The 14,847-nt window shown below is 42.7% G+C and overlaps 1 protein-coding gene across 5 annotated transcripts in view; it reads right to left on the reverse strand.

The window, feature by feature from the left end:
* Positions 1-14,847, reverse strand: part of RAPGEF5 (Rap guanine nucleotide exchange factor 5) — a 271,773-nt gene that overhangs the window by 76,798 nt on the left and 180,128 nt on the right. For all 5 annotated transcript variants that reach the window (XM_037836879.1, XM_037836878.1, XM_037836876.1 and 2 more), the window contains exons 10-11: positions 2,964-3,082; positions 2,399-2,487 (exon numbers count right to left, since the gene is read on the reverse strand). In XM_037836879.1, the coding sequence (XP_037692807.1) occupies positions 2,399-2,487; positions 2,964-3,082 (208 nt within the window). The remainder of the gene's footprint in view (positions 1-2,398; positions 2,488-2,963; positions 3,083-14,847) is intronic.

Below are 14,847 nucleotides of genomic sequence, written 5' to 3' on the forward strand. Positions count from 1 at the left end.
ATTGCAGCCCCTTCTCATTTTCCTCCATCTGTCTTCCATATGGTTTCTGCGACTCTATTCGGCTCTTGCACACACAGGCCTTTTATAATGAAGGTTGCTATCCTGACCAAGATAAAGAACTAGAATTCACTCCATCCGTGACAAGGGGCCTCAATGCCTTTAAATATCAGATTTATTTTGTATTCAAACTAGAAAAAAATAAACATTTTTTCCTTGATTTGCAACTGAATCTTTTAATTTTCTCACACACACACACACAAAAAAACACGGGAGCTTTTCTATTTCCTTCCAGTGCTGCTCTCGATGTTTTGAGGAACTACATATGACTTCCACTTAGACGTCCCTATTAGGCGCACATGAATCACTCTCCTGAGATGACTGTTTTCCCCCAGGAAAATCACCTTTGATTGGAGGAAAAGGAGGTACCAAATTCTTCCTCAAATGTCCCCACAAAAATCTAAAATTTCACCCATGTCTTCCTCATTTAAGGAAATGAGCGGCAATCAGGTGAGGCTGACCCCGACTGGCCCCCACCTGCCCTGCTTTGGGGGGTGTGGTGAGGGTCACATCTCTGAGCTTCTCTGTGCCCTGCAGAGCCCAGTGGCTGAAGGAGCAGATTTGATCCCAGGGTTGATATAATTGAGAAGGAAGAGGGAGTGAAAGTGACTGGGCACCATGCATATTGCCGTTTCCCTAGAGCAGGCAACTCTGGGTATTAGAAATAGTACTGCGGGTGATGTTTTACTCCCACTGTTACATAGCTGGGACAGGTTAATGAGCACCTGGGCCATTTCTCCCACAGGTAAAAAGAAAACAAACTAGTGACAATTAGAAAGAAAGTAAAAAAGATATCAATTTGGGTCTACTATTGGCTTTAACAATAGTGTTATAGAATTGGTTAATAAAAAAAGAAAGCAATCACCCCCCCAGCCCCCAACCTCTTTCAACATTTAAAGGTGTCCTTTCCATGACAGATGACTTGCCTGTAATCTAGTCTGAACCACCTGTGTAAGGCAGTCTGGGAATCAGCACATGGAAAATTATGCCCAGGTCCAGGATGATTAGATCTGATGAAGCAGAACATGGGAATAGTGCTCAGATGCACAAAATATTAATCTGTAGGCATACAAAAACGACCCACCGAGTGCCAAGAGAATACTTTTCTTTTAGCTTGTTTCATATATGCATATGCACATAGATGACAACTAGTGATATTTTTTTCTCCAGTATATGCAAAATAAGGTATTTATTTGACTTCAAAGCCACACATCATGTAGGATACATGCTTGGGTCATTTTGCTACTTTTTAAAAACAACCATTTATATAACCATTTACATATTTCCCCACATCCTTGTTTCTCTTAATGCCCTTTATAATGCAGCACAGTCCCAGACATAACTACATTCAGACAAACGACTGGGAGGCAAGGAAACTTGTGCTCCTACCTAGGCTGTCATCTCACAACCCTCCTGCATGATAAAAAACCTAAGGGGTTACCCTGACCCAATACAACCTACAACTGCCTTTTATTGATGTAGTCAATGTACTGCAAACTGTGAGCATCTCTGGTGCTATGGTGGCAAGAAGAAGTGCATTTTAGCCAGGGGTTCAAGCTGCAGAATTCAGGCTACAGCTAGAGGCCTATTTACTGGAAAAATTGCTCCGGGGTGGAACGAATTACAAATTCTGGTTAAGAGAGCATGTACGCTGCAATAAAGGAAGTATGGGTAAGTCATTTTGTAAATGCAATAACAGTGTTCTGAGAGTGAGTGGATGAAAAAGGTAAGCAGGTATTTTGCACACAGATCAAATAGAAAAGGACAAGAAGACTGATCAATAAGGCTTCAGGGACTTAAAATTTCTGGTCTGAAAAGCTATGAGTATTATATTCTGCACACAGGGCTTGCTCTGAGCTGGCAATTTGTAAACCACTTGGAAAAAGGCAGAAGTTGCTGCTAAGCGTGTAGCTGCTGAACAGTTTTATTAATTGTTGACATTTCAGCAGGGAGGCAATTCCCCCAGCTCAGCACTTCCTACATGCCAGGTGAACGCTTCCTAACCTTTCACCCCTTGTATTTCTTCACATTGAACACTAGAATATTGAATGTTGGCCTCTGGCCAACTGCCTTTAGGTGAGATTGGGTAAAATTTGCCAAAGAAAGAACTGCCTTCATATCATTTCTGTTGTACAGCTACTTCCCAGGCAGCTGCTTGGGATCCACATGTGTCCATTTACTCCATTAAAACAAAATCACACAAGGCAAAGGGGGAGGCACACAAAGCATATGCTATTTCCTCCTGCCCGGTTTGGGCTAAGAGTGGGAGCCTTGCATCTAAAGATCCTGACAAGGTCTTCTGCAGAGGCGAGTCTGGAAGCAGGAGACACCGGTGCCTTACCTGTTTCTTTGTCCTGGACTTCTTCCAGGTGCAAGTCATTCAAAAGGTGCTCCAGAATCTTCTCCGGGGTCCCGGACACAACCACGTATCTGTCAGAGAGCAGAGAGTCCACTGAGTCATCCTCGGTGGAAGACTGCGATCGGCTGCTCCACTCGTCATCCTCATCCTCCTCGTCAATGTATTTAAAATAAGGCACGTCGAAGGTGGGCACCGGGAGCTCTCGGTCCGAGAGCGCCGCGGAATCCTTCCTCTCTAAGTGAGGGTCCAAGACCCTCAGCCGGGAGCTGCCCATTGTGCGCAGCTACTGACAAAGGCATCCCCTAAATGCTAAAAGATCTTGCCATCTCTGTCCTTTCACTGGGAACCGAGTCCATCTAGCTGCTAAGAGCTCTGCAGTCAGCTTGAACGCTCGCTCGCACGAGAGGCGGAGAGAAAAGAGGGGGGGAGGGAAGAGGAGGCAGAGAGAGCAGGAGAGATGGAGCAAGAGAAGGGAAGGCAGGCGGGGTGGGGATGGGGGTGGGGGGTCGCAGCGCGTGCCGCCGGGGGCCGCAGGGAGAAAACTCACCTCCAATCGCTCTCCGCACTCCCGGATGTGGGGGTTGGGCCACAGCGCTGCACTTTCTTCAGCACCAGGACGTTCTGGTCTTGCTCTTTAACCTGAACAGTCGTCACTTCATCATCTTGCTTTAATTGTGGATGGGGTGATGGATGAAAGAAAGAAAAGGAGAGAGAAAATTAAAAAGGAAAGGAAAAAAAAAAAAAAGAGCCAACTAATGCCCCCTTTTCTGGAGTTGCTTTACACCATGATTTCTTTAAAGATTCAGAATAAAGGAGGAGTCTGGGCAAGAACCTCCCTCTGATGGTACAGTTTCCAGCCTCAAATGCTATAGGAACATAAAGCATTAGAGAGACATAAATACTTTAAAGGAAATAGGAAAAAAGGGGGTGGTGGTGGTGGAATTCAGAGAGTTCATTTTTAAAACAAATTGAACAATTAGAGAATCCAAAGTTCAGTTTCCAAAAGTATGAAATAATAATTGCATGTGTACTATATTATCTTTTACTTGGTTAATGCTTAGTAAACAATCACTTGCTCTAGTAAAACTGGAAAATTATATAAAACATTTAATATGAAAACAATGAGCAAGCCATATGAAGTAGTTGTAATTGATAAAGATATTCATTTACATCACCACCTTACTTTGAAAGGTGGGCAAAATACCCATCAATCATTCAGTTCAATTTTTTTTTTCAGACTTGAGGTAGGCTTCAACTTCATCATGTACTCATTTTGTCAGAATACAGGCAAAAATGGATCTCTAGTTAGAACCTCATCGAGGTTGAAATTTGGATGTCATGGGTGAGTACACTGACTTTCTTCAACTCAGTTCCTTTTAAAAAAGGAGAGAAGGCTGAACAATCATTCATTTCTGCACACGCAGCTCCCACAGCCCAGAGCAAGCATGGCCCGCTGACGTGGCACTGTCAGAGAGGAGGGCTCCCTGCTTACCCAGCAGTGTGGACTCAGCTTCCCAGTGATGGGCATTGCCAGGGAGCTTAGTGTGAAGTTCTCCCAATGTGTGACACCCAGTAAGTGTAAGGTAGTCCAGGAAAAAAGAACTGTGAATGCACATAAGAAAATCTGGCTTCTATATTCTGATGATTTGCATACCGATTAAAACAAGAAAACTTGATGGCAAGTAGGGTTCACTTTAAAAAATGACGTACATTCTTTAAAAAGGAAAACATGCCCTAGAGTTCCTGGAATGTTTCTATTACTGACTGAAAATCCTACCTATGATTAGGTACAAACATAAGAGGGAGGATATTTTTCTCCTAAAGATTAAGGAGCACCATATCCATTATACCTTTTTATTCAGTTCCATAGACCTATCAGGGATGTCAATATATTTTATTTGCCTTTCATAAGTATTGGAAAGCACTCATCTTGCCATAATTGCCAAGCAAATCAGTGATAAAATTGTGCTTTCAACTCCTGGTATCCTGATTCTTAAGACAATGTAGCCACATCGTCATTTGAGCACCCCAGGATTTTTCTTATGAACAAAAAAAATTGGTCATTCTAAACAGCAATATAATTTTATGATCATTCTTTTTAAAATCTTTTAGTGGCAAATAATTTTAATATGGAAAACTGGTGTATATAACATTTCAGCCATGTCAGACATGCAGTTACTGTGGCAATTAATGTTGGATATTCATTGTTAAACTCCCCAAGGATGTCAGTGTGACTCCTGTATCATGAATACCAATGTGTAATTGCTATCTTTCATTTCTCCAAAGGGGTTCTTTTGTTATCCATATGGCTGAAGTGGCATAAGGTAGCTGGAGAGGGGGGCACATGCTAACAACAACAACAAAAAGCAGACAGAGGGTCTGGGATATTGGGACACACAGAGACAGACAAATAATTCAGTAAACAGTAGATATGAAAGGACAAAAATCTTTCCCTGGGATCTTCTAACAGTAAGCCAATACTCATTTTATAGGAGGCTGCTGTCATTCCGAAGTACATTTTGCATTCTATGTGCATGTGATATATGGCATTATTAACTTCCACGGGCCACGCACATGCATATGGATGGGAAAGGCTTCTCTGCTGTCTGTGTAACTAATATGTATTACACGGCTGTGCAGAGAGTGGCCACACTCTGCTGGGCAGGGCAATAGCTGAATCATAGTGGTGTTCTATCAATAGCATCTTATGTCATAGTGATAAGTTTCCCTTTTGAAAACCTGGTTAAAAAATAAAGAGGAGAAAAAGAAGAAAAATCAATGTATAAAGGGAGATGTAAGTTATCTAAAATTGCCGTAAAAACATAATAGCGCTATGCATTGTCTGGCTCTCAAGGAGGAAGGTGAAATGAATGCCTCTCAGCCCACACACCCTTAACTAATTATTCTTCCTGGGAAAGAACAGAAGTGCCATGGTCGAGGGTCTGTGTATAAACTTTTATTTTGGTGCTTGGTTGGTTAAGAATAAAAATATTAAGAGAACTAAGCATGGAAGATATGTTCAATGGTGCTTGAAGTCCAGGGAAAGCATTAAAACATTTAATTGTCAATCATTCATTCAACAAAAGTGAGGCCCTCCTTTGCATAAGGCATTGTGCTGGGCACCAAATGGAAAGCAAAGATGAAAAGACAAACACCTTACTCTGAAGTGACAGGTTACGCTCCATAACAACATAAATATAACTTGGTAGATACCAAGAGAAGATGCAAAAATAGGATCTATAGGTCTTGAGAGCCAAAGAGACTATGGGTGTTTGAGAGGCTGGGGATGCCATTGAATGGGTCAGAAATGGTAGAAGCAGGAGCTGGTTCTGATGACACCAATGAATCTGGGTTCCGACGGTTGATGTTCTTGTACTGGTAAGACACCCTGTAGGAGATGTTTACAGGCAGTCAGAAAAAAAGAAAACTAGACCTCTGGGAAAAGGTCAAAGATTGAGATAACTTCGTGCCTTATTTAAGTTTTGGAAGTGGATGAAATTGTTAAGGTAGGCACAGGAGGGAGAGGGAACCATAAAGATGGGAGATGAAGGAAAAACACAGAGAGCAGTAAGAAGAGGTATGGGGTGGGGGAGGGAGTATCAGAGATGTGGAAAAGCTACTTGTAGAGATTACAAAGAAGCAAAACCACTGTATCAGGAAATCCAAGGAAAAAGTGTGTCTGATGCTGTGAAGTTTACAAAGATGATACATCTAAGGAAAAGTGATGACTAGATCACTTCCTACCCACAAGAGGTGGGAAGAGGAGTGTGACCACAGGGTGTTTGAGCATGAGGGAATGAGGAGGAAGCAGAGAAAGCCAGGGAAGGCCACTTCCTATGCATTTCATGACAAAGCCAAGGAGGCAGCAAGAGGCTGCATGGCTGGGAAGGCAGCCCAGAGGGGGTGAGAGTGTTGAGAAGGGCTGACAGGAATGAAAACTCTACTGGAGGGGTGAGGCTAGGGAAGGAATGAGAGGTCTTGCTTTCAGAATTCTTCCCTTCTGTTCTCAAGGGAGAGAGGATGGATAGAGAAAAAGAAAAAAAGTGAGGTAGGGAATAAGGAATTTGAAGCAGATAATGCTAGATGGCCTCTATCTTCTCAGAATAGAGACTATCTTCTGGAAAAAGGGGGTGTGGGCAGAGATGGTGGCCTGAAGAGAATAATATTATTGGAAAAGTGGCCCCAGGCAGTGCAATAGGGAATAAGCAACATGTGAGAGAAGGGATTGCCAGGAAGCACTATGGACTGTTAAGGCTAGAAAACACATATTTACAGTTTCAGTTTATGACTTCTAAAGTTCTCAGAAACCCTAGAGGGGAATGGCGAATGACGAGGCTTATCCAGGATAAGGGACTGGCAAACGGGAAAAGAACAAAAGGTAATGGAGGGGATGGATTCAGGAGCAGCAGTCAGCACATCATGGAAACAGTTCCGCACCAGGTGGTGTCTGTCTGGTTAGGGAAACAAGGGAGCCAGGAAAAGGATTGATAAACGGGGGAAATATGGAAGGGCTGAGGACAGCTCCCCACATGAGCTAAGAGAGCAGATGGGTAGTAGAGGAGGAGGCAAGAAGAGGAGGCTTTGATCAAGGAGGCAAATAACTCAGTGGTGAGAGTGAAAAAGAGAAAAGCAGGCCCTGGCATCTGGGAGCTGGTCTGGTGCTACCAACTAGACCCGGGTGTTCTCCTGTTGAATGTGGGCAGTTTCACATAACGTATGCATCAGGCAAGGCCACTCTGCAAACACAACTGGGCAGGGCCAAAATAAAGAGACCAATCTGTACTCATGTCTGAACATATACAAAACATGAACAGCATCCAAACCACAAAAATGACCAAACATGCCCCTGTCCTGGCTAAAACGAGTGATTGCTGATTCTTCACCCATTACAGCTTTAGTCTTCCTCTAGTCTTGCTTCCTTCTAGACAAGGTTTATTAAGACGCCCAATGATAGAATCACCCCCATTCCTGACAGAATCAATCCAAAGCAAAGCCCTGCTTCCTTAATCCCTCTTCAAAATCACCTAATAAAAACAGAAGTCCTACAACAAGTCCTTTCTAATACCCTCCAACTTGGATGCCTCACGGTCCTCATGGTGTGAGGCCTCCCTGGTTGCAATGAATAATGAACCCAACTTGGTCAACTACAAGTGTGTCCCTGGTGGTCTTTGGCAGGAGAGCTTTAGACAAGAGTTTAAGATGCTTCATACCTTTGCCATTGGTATGAAGTGGTTTGGACATGGTGGTTATTGGAGTTAAGGACCAAAAGCATATCCTTGTTAGAGTGACAAGAGTCAGACACAGGAATGTTCTTGAGAGTGATGCAAGGAATGGGGCTCAGAAGATGGTGAGGTCAGAGCCAGAGAGTCAAGCTAGGGAGGCAATTAGGAGAGCATCCCGGAGTGCAGGAAAGAGAAGGTGGCACAGTCCTTCGGAGAGAAGGGGCTTCTGAAGGTGCAACAATGCCATGGAAGACGCAGTGGGGAATGGGGTGTGTTCCCATAAGGCACCGTGCTCTGTCACGCCTGTGTCTGTGGCACTCAGCCCTGGCTTGTACCCCTTTTTCAACTTCAGCGCAAATTCTCCTCTCACCACCCACCCACACTTCGGCAGCCAGACCTGTAGGAACCAGTCTCTGTCCCTACTATCTTGAAGAGATGGAGGGAAGGACAAGGAACTCCAACAAACTGGCCAGATGGATTCTTCACATCTTTGCATAAGGGAACATTATTTGGGTTGAGAGGACCGAAGAGAGGAGCAGAAATGAGTAGGTGTCCTCAGCTGAAAGCAAGAAGATGAGTGATAAGAGGGAAAGGGGGTCTGAGTTCAAAATCATAGGGCAGTGTAAACAGAGCTCTTCCTTGTCTTTGTTCTACTCTTTTTCTTTTTTTTGGTGACACTGCCATGCTGCCTGTGAATTCTGAATGAACAATAGAACCAGTAGCTTCAATTTAATTTAGATTAATTTCCATTATCATGATCAACTTTTGCACTTCTAAATCAAACGTTGAATCTTCTTTCCTCATGTGAAAGACATACATATTTTTCAGAAGAAAATAGCTATAGAGTAACAAAAATGTTGATTTTTTTAAAAGCAAGTGAAGAACTGACACTCGTAATTTAGCACGCCTTAACTTGTACTGTCCCAAACCAAGTTTCTGGCTGTATTTGTATTTTCACATATCACGAGCCTTAACTAAGCAAGAAAAAGTGATTACTAAGGGATTTCTCAGGACTGCTGGAATTGTCACAAGTACTTGCTTGATTTTCCATTATCAGAGTTAATGGAAAATATTCATCTTCCAAGTACTCACAGCCAGCAGCCCCTGGCATTTTCCAAGAATCATGTCCCTGCAGCTCTGTGGGAATTCATTCCTACTGGGATTCCTAACTGGGACTCATGAATGGACTTTAGGGACTTAGAAAACCCTCTGTAAGTATACACTTTTTAAATGCATAAGCTCATATTTCTAGGGAGAGAGTCCAGAGCTCTCGGTCTCACTGAAGTCTAAGAACTCTGAGAGGTAAAAACATTACATAAGAGGAACTCATATTTATCACCTCAACCAGGGAGACTTCTTTGTCCTGCCACTAACGCCTTCCAATCCAATGAGATAGCCACAGAATGCTAGTTAGTCGGTCTTGACTGTTTATTGAAGGTGGACCACATATCAGGCAAAGCTAAGAGCTGACTATCCATTATCTTATCTCATCATCTAACACAACCCTGTGAAGTAATACTATTAAAACCCCTGTTTCACAGGTAAGGAGACTGAAGCCCAGAGAGAGAAAGTACCTTGACCAAGAAAGCTCAGGGTGAGCAAGTGGTGGAGCTGGGATTGAACCCAGTCAGGCTTGACTCCAGTGCTCCTAACCAGTACTACAACCTCCCCTAAAGATGACCAACAACATATATTACAACCCTCAAAGGGAATTTGATTTACCCCGGTGCTGATATCCAAAGCAGGCCAATCTGATCAGTGGGTCAGGCAATAGATTTATCTAGAGCATGGGTGAGGCTCAAAGCCACTATGCCAGTTTTGAATTCTGGCTGTCCTCTCCAGTTTGGAAAAGTCACTAAGGGACTAGTTCTAGTAGCAGGAGAGAGCTGACAACTCTAGTAGAGTTCTAGTAGCAGGAGAGAGTTGACAAGGGCTGGGCATGGTGTTGAGACCACAGCTAAACCAGCTCAGATCAGGGTAGAGCTCACAACTCAGCAAAGGGGAAATGAAGAGCTTACAGGAACCGAGCAGGAGGCAAGCCAGAAACAGTGTTAAACCTGGAAGGGACCAGAGGGAGGCTGTGTGTCTGTGGACACCTATGTCCATAAAACTCAGGTACAGAGAGACCAGTTAAGGCTGGACGAGGTAGCTTCCAGTAGATAAACTGCCTTGGATAGGATGGGCTCAAGAACTGGGCAGATCCTGAAAAGTATACATTAAAAAAAGAATGGGGCAGAGATGAGCCTGTGGACCGAGGGATTTGCTGACCAGGGTAGACTGGGTCCTGCATCAAGGAACCACAGCGGGGGTTGAGAATCATGTCCTGAGAGGACCAGTTTAGAAAGCTGGAGAAAAGATCAGGAGAATGAAATGGGAGCAAGTTATTTCAATTTTCTGAGCTACTCTGCCTTGTGGGAGAGGAAGATACAGAATCACCCCATTTTGTTCCAGAAAGAGGACCTTCCATCAGTGGGTAGTGAGATAAAGCCAATTGCAGTTCAACTTAAGGAAGGGACAACAGAGGTGGAATGAGTTCTGTCTGTGATATTCTAGAACAAATGAAGCTTGTTCTTCACTGAGTGGGGGGCTAACAGTCTTTCCAACACTAAGGTTCTACAGCATTCAGCTGTCTTGATTTCACACTTCTCACAGAAGCCCAAAGTTGTTGGTTCTCCTAAACAGGGAAAACACACATGATTTAGCAGTTGGGTATCTCTTCCCATCTCATCCTACAGAAATTGACACTAATTTCTAAGCAAACTAAGCAAACCAAACCACCAATGCCTGCAGTTATTCTTGTACTGTAAATGTGGGTACAGCAGAATTGGAGTACTTATCTGAAAAACAAACTCTCTTCTGACCAAAACAATTTTGCTTGAGAACAACCTTCACAGTATCTGCTGACAGTGGCCCCCATGATTCTCATGGAAAAAAGTAAACAGATCTTTAAAAGAAAAAACGGTCAAAAGAACATTGCTGGCTGGCAAGATAGACCGATTAAGAGAGCCCACTAAGGGAAAGATTAAGTAAGCAGATGTGTGTCAAGGTGAGCTACAATGTGCTGGCCTGACAAATACATCTTTCTACAGGCTACTTTGGCAGAAGGAGAATTTTAAATAATGATCATTTATTCTTTTTACTTTATCCCTCACACATATTAAGATTAAAAATTCAAATTAGAGTCTAAATGGTATTAAAAGGATTCAGTATCCCCAAACTTATAAAATCTAGGTAAAGTCTGACCTTTCACAGGTGTGAAAGCAAACACAAAATCGATATGGAACTCAACCAAACTCTCACAGAAAACCAGTAAACATGACTGGATAGAAAACTTCTGTTTTCTAGAGAGAACTGTATTACGTTTTCTTGCTTCTAATAATTATCATAAAAAAATAAGTTGTCTAAGAACCCTGAAACTAGGGCAAGACTTAGGAATTTGATCCCAGGACCAACTTCAACTAGTAAATCTACTGAACAATTAAACAGAAAGAGATGAGAATAGACTGTAATGTCTCAAAATATAAAGTCAATGTCTTTTCACTACAGGTATCTTTAAATGTACCATATTAGCTTAATGGATCAGTTCAGATATTTGCAGAAAGGAGAGGCATACTCAGCCAGGATTTCGGAAGTACTGAATGAAGGGACTATTTGCAGAAGGGTGGGTAGGTTTGGAAGAACTAACCAAAAATGGTGAGATAACCACAGATTAGCACCAGTGGGCTTGAAGGGGCAAGGCGAGGAGTGAGTATTGGATTCCGGGGGGGGGGGGGGGGGGTCAGTCATGGAGGGGGGCAGTCACTGCCAGATGGCAGGAGAAAGCAGGTCAGAAGTGGGAAGAAAAACCCTGACCTCTCTCTCCTCCTTCCCCCTGATCTCTAGTTTATACCTCCCAATGACCAAGTCCACTTGGAGCTGGAGGGCAAGAGATTCAGTCCATAGGGGTCACAACCAGCACAGAACAGAGCTGAGAACAGAGATGACCCAGCACACTTCACAGTTCATGGTTTCCAGAGAAGCTTGAGACAACTTATCATGAATTTATACTCTACTTCACGGGCTCATATAGTCCATCTTCTTGCTGTCAGAAAAATAATTTGAAAATCTAAAACCTAAAAGAAATCTAAAAGAATAGGGTGCGTTAGCACTTCCTACCTGACTTAATCAAATTCCTGCATACTGCATTGTTTGAACACTTTTTCTTGTCTAATACATCAGTTCACTGCAACTCAGGCTCCTACAGCTTGCTCTATATGTGACACTTCCTGTACGACCCTTGAGAGTAGTTATTCAATCATACAGTGTGAACTGTTTTCATCATATGAGTTTAAAATTTTATTAAATCGTTCCCAGCAATTCGTCTAGTTCCAACATTCAAATTCTTGGGTGATGACCAATTTTGGAGGTGGGGATGGAAGGTAAAAGAGGGAGAAGAAAGGATGGGGCCAGTTCCACTCAGGAATTAGCTCCATAAGGACGGGGGCTTGCTCTGTTTGGATCTGAACAAGAAGTCTGAGTAATGGGCACAGCTCATCCATGGCAGAAATGGAGCTTGATTCTGGAGTCTTTTGAGACACTTTCCACCTGAGGAGAGCCCTGTCATCAGAGACAGGCTGAATTCACAGCTATAACGGAGGCATCAAACTGTATTGAGAAGACAGGGGCTATGGGGTTTGCCTTATCAGAGTCAAGTCCTGGCAACTATTTAATAGCCGTGTTCGGGGCGGGGGGGTGGAGGTGGGGGTGGTAAATATATTCCTCAAGCCCCAAAGCATCATCTGAAAAATGAGGCTATTATAACCCTTGGGCAATTTTTGAGCACAAAAATGATAATGCATGCAAAAGGTCTAACATAGTTCCGAATACCAATGACTAGATAAGTTTAGTTTGTTTAACAAACCATATGCCTCATCATCTCCCTTCCACCAGATCCCATTGCAGTGGCAAGCTCCATGTCTCTCTATTTCCTGGGTGATAACAGTTCTTAATCAGTACAAACATTAAAGTCAGAGGATGGCAGCCCTTCAAGGAATGTATGACTTGAATAGAATTGAGCTGTATCCATCAAAGTGAAGACAGACCTGCCTATACTTACGTCCTAGACTTGCCAATTATTAGCGGGTGATTTTGACTGAATTGCTCAATCTCTCTGAGCATCAATTTTCTTGCCTATATAAATGATCAGATAATATCTGCCTTACAGACATTTATGAATGACCAATACAGGGGAAGCCCTCAATAAGTGGATGCAGAAAAACACACCAAATATATTGTAGCTGTATGACATCCAAGAATACTAACACCCAAGTGATACAAAATTAGAGTTATATCAGGGCTTGCTATAATTTCACGCATATGTGTGCTTGTAAATATCATCCATATTTAAAGAGGCACACACAAATAATGTAAATCAAAATTTTTCAGTGCATTGGAAACTGCTTCTGATAGAGTTGTTTGCACTACTGAGTGCCAGTGGGGGCCTTGGGAGTTCCTTACAGAGCTCGTGGAGCTGAAGAAAAGCAGGTGCAAAGCCCTTCTGCTAGAGGAGGACTGGGCATGAGGACATGGGTGATTCTCCTGTAAGGGCTGGTGGTTTCTGTCTGGCACTCATTCTCACTCAACCCCAAGTATCACTCATCAAGAAGCCATAAATCCCTAGAGACCAAAAACTAACAGGAGAGAAACAATGAGGTTCACTTGCCCCTGACTCTAAAATTTTTTAAATAAAATTTCAAGGGTCAGTGAATATCTAATGTGCCCTTAGTCTTGGAGTGGGGTTACTGATTACTTGTGAGAGAGCAGTTAGTATCTTTTAGAGTCAGCACAATTAAAGTGTAAATAGGATGACAAAACAAGCAGCAACAAGGCATGATGTCAGCCAGGGTCTGTCAGTGCTTTCTGCCACTCCCCTGTTCCAGACATGGTGGTCATTTCATTCTGCTAAGACCTGTGAGTGGCAAACCCGAGTCCTAGTTAGCAGGCCCCGGGAGAATCTGAGAAGGCTCTCTGAGCTGGGAAATCACCGAGACTCTCTGCATCACTTAGCACATGCTGGCTCCAGTCCCTGATTCTCCACCTGCGTCTGAGCTTCTCTGGACCCCAGAAGCCTAGGTCAAAGGGCCCCTGAGGGCACTGCATTGTGTGCACACGCAATCCATAAAGGCCAATTTGAAGGTCATTCCAAAGAAATGGGGTTGCCTCCAAAACTCTAAATTACATCCTTAAGCATTGGGGAAAAAACTGTGAAAGGCCAGGATCACTGGATAGAAATTTGGGGCTGTCAATACTTTGAATGCATGAGTTCTGACACTCCGCGGCATCCACGGGCACTCTATTTGTACAATATGTTCACTGCAGAGTCAGTCCCACTGGGATTTGCTAAACTGAGATGGCTTGAAAAATTGCATTCCTTGGTGCTGGGAATAGCACTTATTTCTGCCTCCTTTTATTGGTATATCTTGGTGGCCCTCAAAATACAATTCATATTATACCTGAGATTAAAAAGTACAAAAAATCTTGCTTCCTAGGTTTTACAGAAATGACAGAGATGAATGTTACACAGAAATATCTTCCAGTCACTGAGAATTTTCAAATCATTTCAAGTATGTGTGTGTGTGTTTTTGTGTGTGTGTGTGTGTGTGTGTGTGCAATACACAGGTGAAGTTATTCTAAAGGGAAAATGGCAATATAGACACTTTTTACAAGCAGCCCAAAGATGGATGAAAAGCTAAGCTAAATTATGATGAGGACAAAGTCTCTACATTCTAGTTGCAGAAATACTTGTCACCTGGGGTTTGAATAATTCACAGCATCAGTTTTATAGAGGCCTTTTAAGCCTTGAATAATGAGATGAAAACATGGATTTTTAAAGCAGCGCTCCATAGCTAGCCTAGACTGATTCCTATCACTTTGGCTTCACTCAGATTCATCAGTCATGTTTGGGAATGCCTCCTGATTCAGTAAAGACTTAAATTGTACTCTTAGATTATTTTAAAAAGCTAGCTCCTTAAATGTATATGAGAGGGGGATATAGGGGAGGAATATGGGATTCTTGGTAGTGGTGTTATTTGCTGTCCTTACTAGTATATTGTGTTGTATGACATGTTATTTTTCTTTTTATCATTTTTTTCTTATTGTTAAAAAAACACACAATTTTTCTTGTAGTAATCAATATGTTCAAGTGCTGATTGTGGTGATAAATGTACAACT

This window comes from Choloepus didactylus, chromosome 5, assembly GCF_015220235.1.
Source record: "Choloepus didactylus isolate mChoDid1 chromosome 5, mChoDid1.pri, whole genome shotgun sequence".
Taxonomy (NCBI): Eukaryota; Metazoa; Chordata; class Mammalia; order Pilosa; family Megalonychidae; genus Choloepus; species Choloepus didactylus.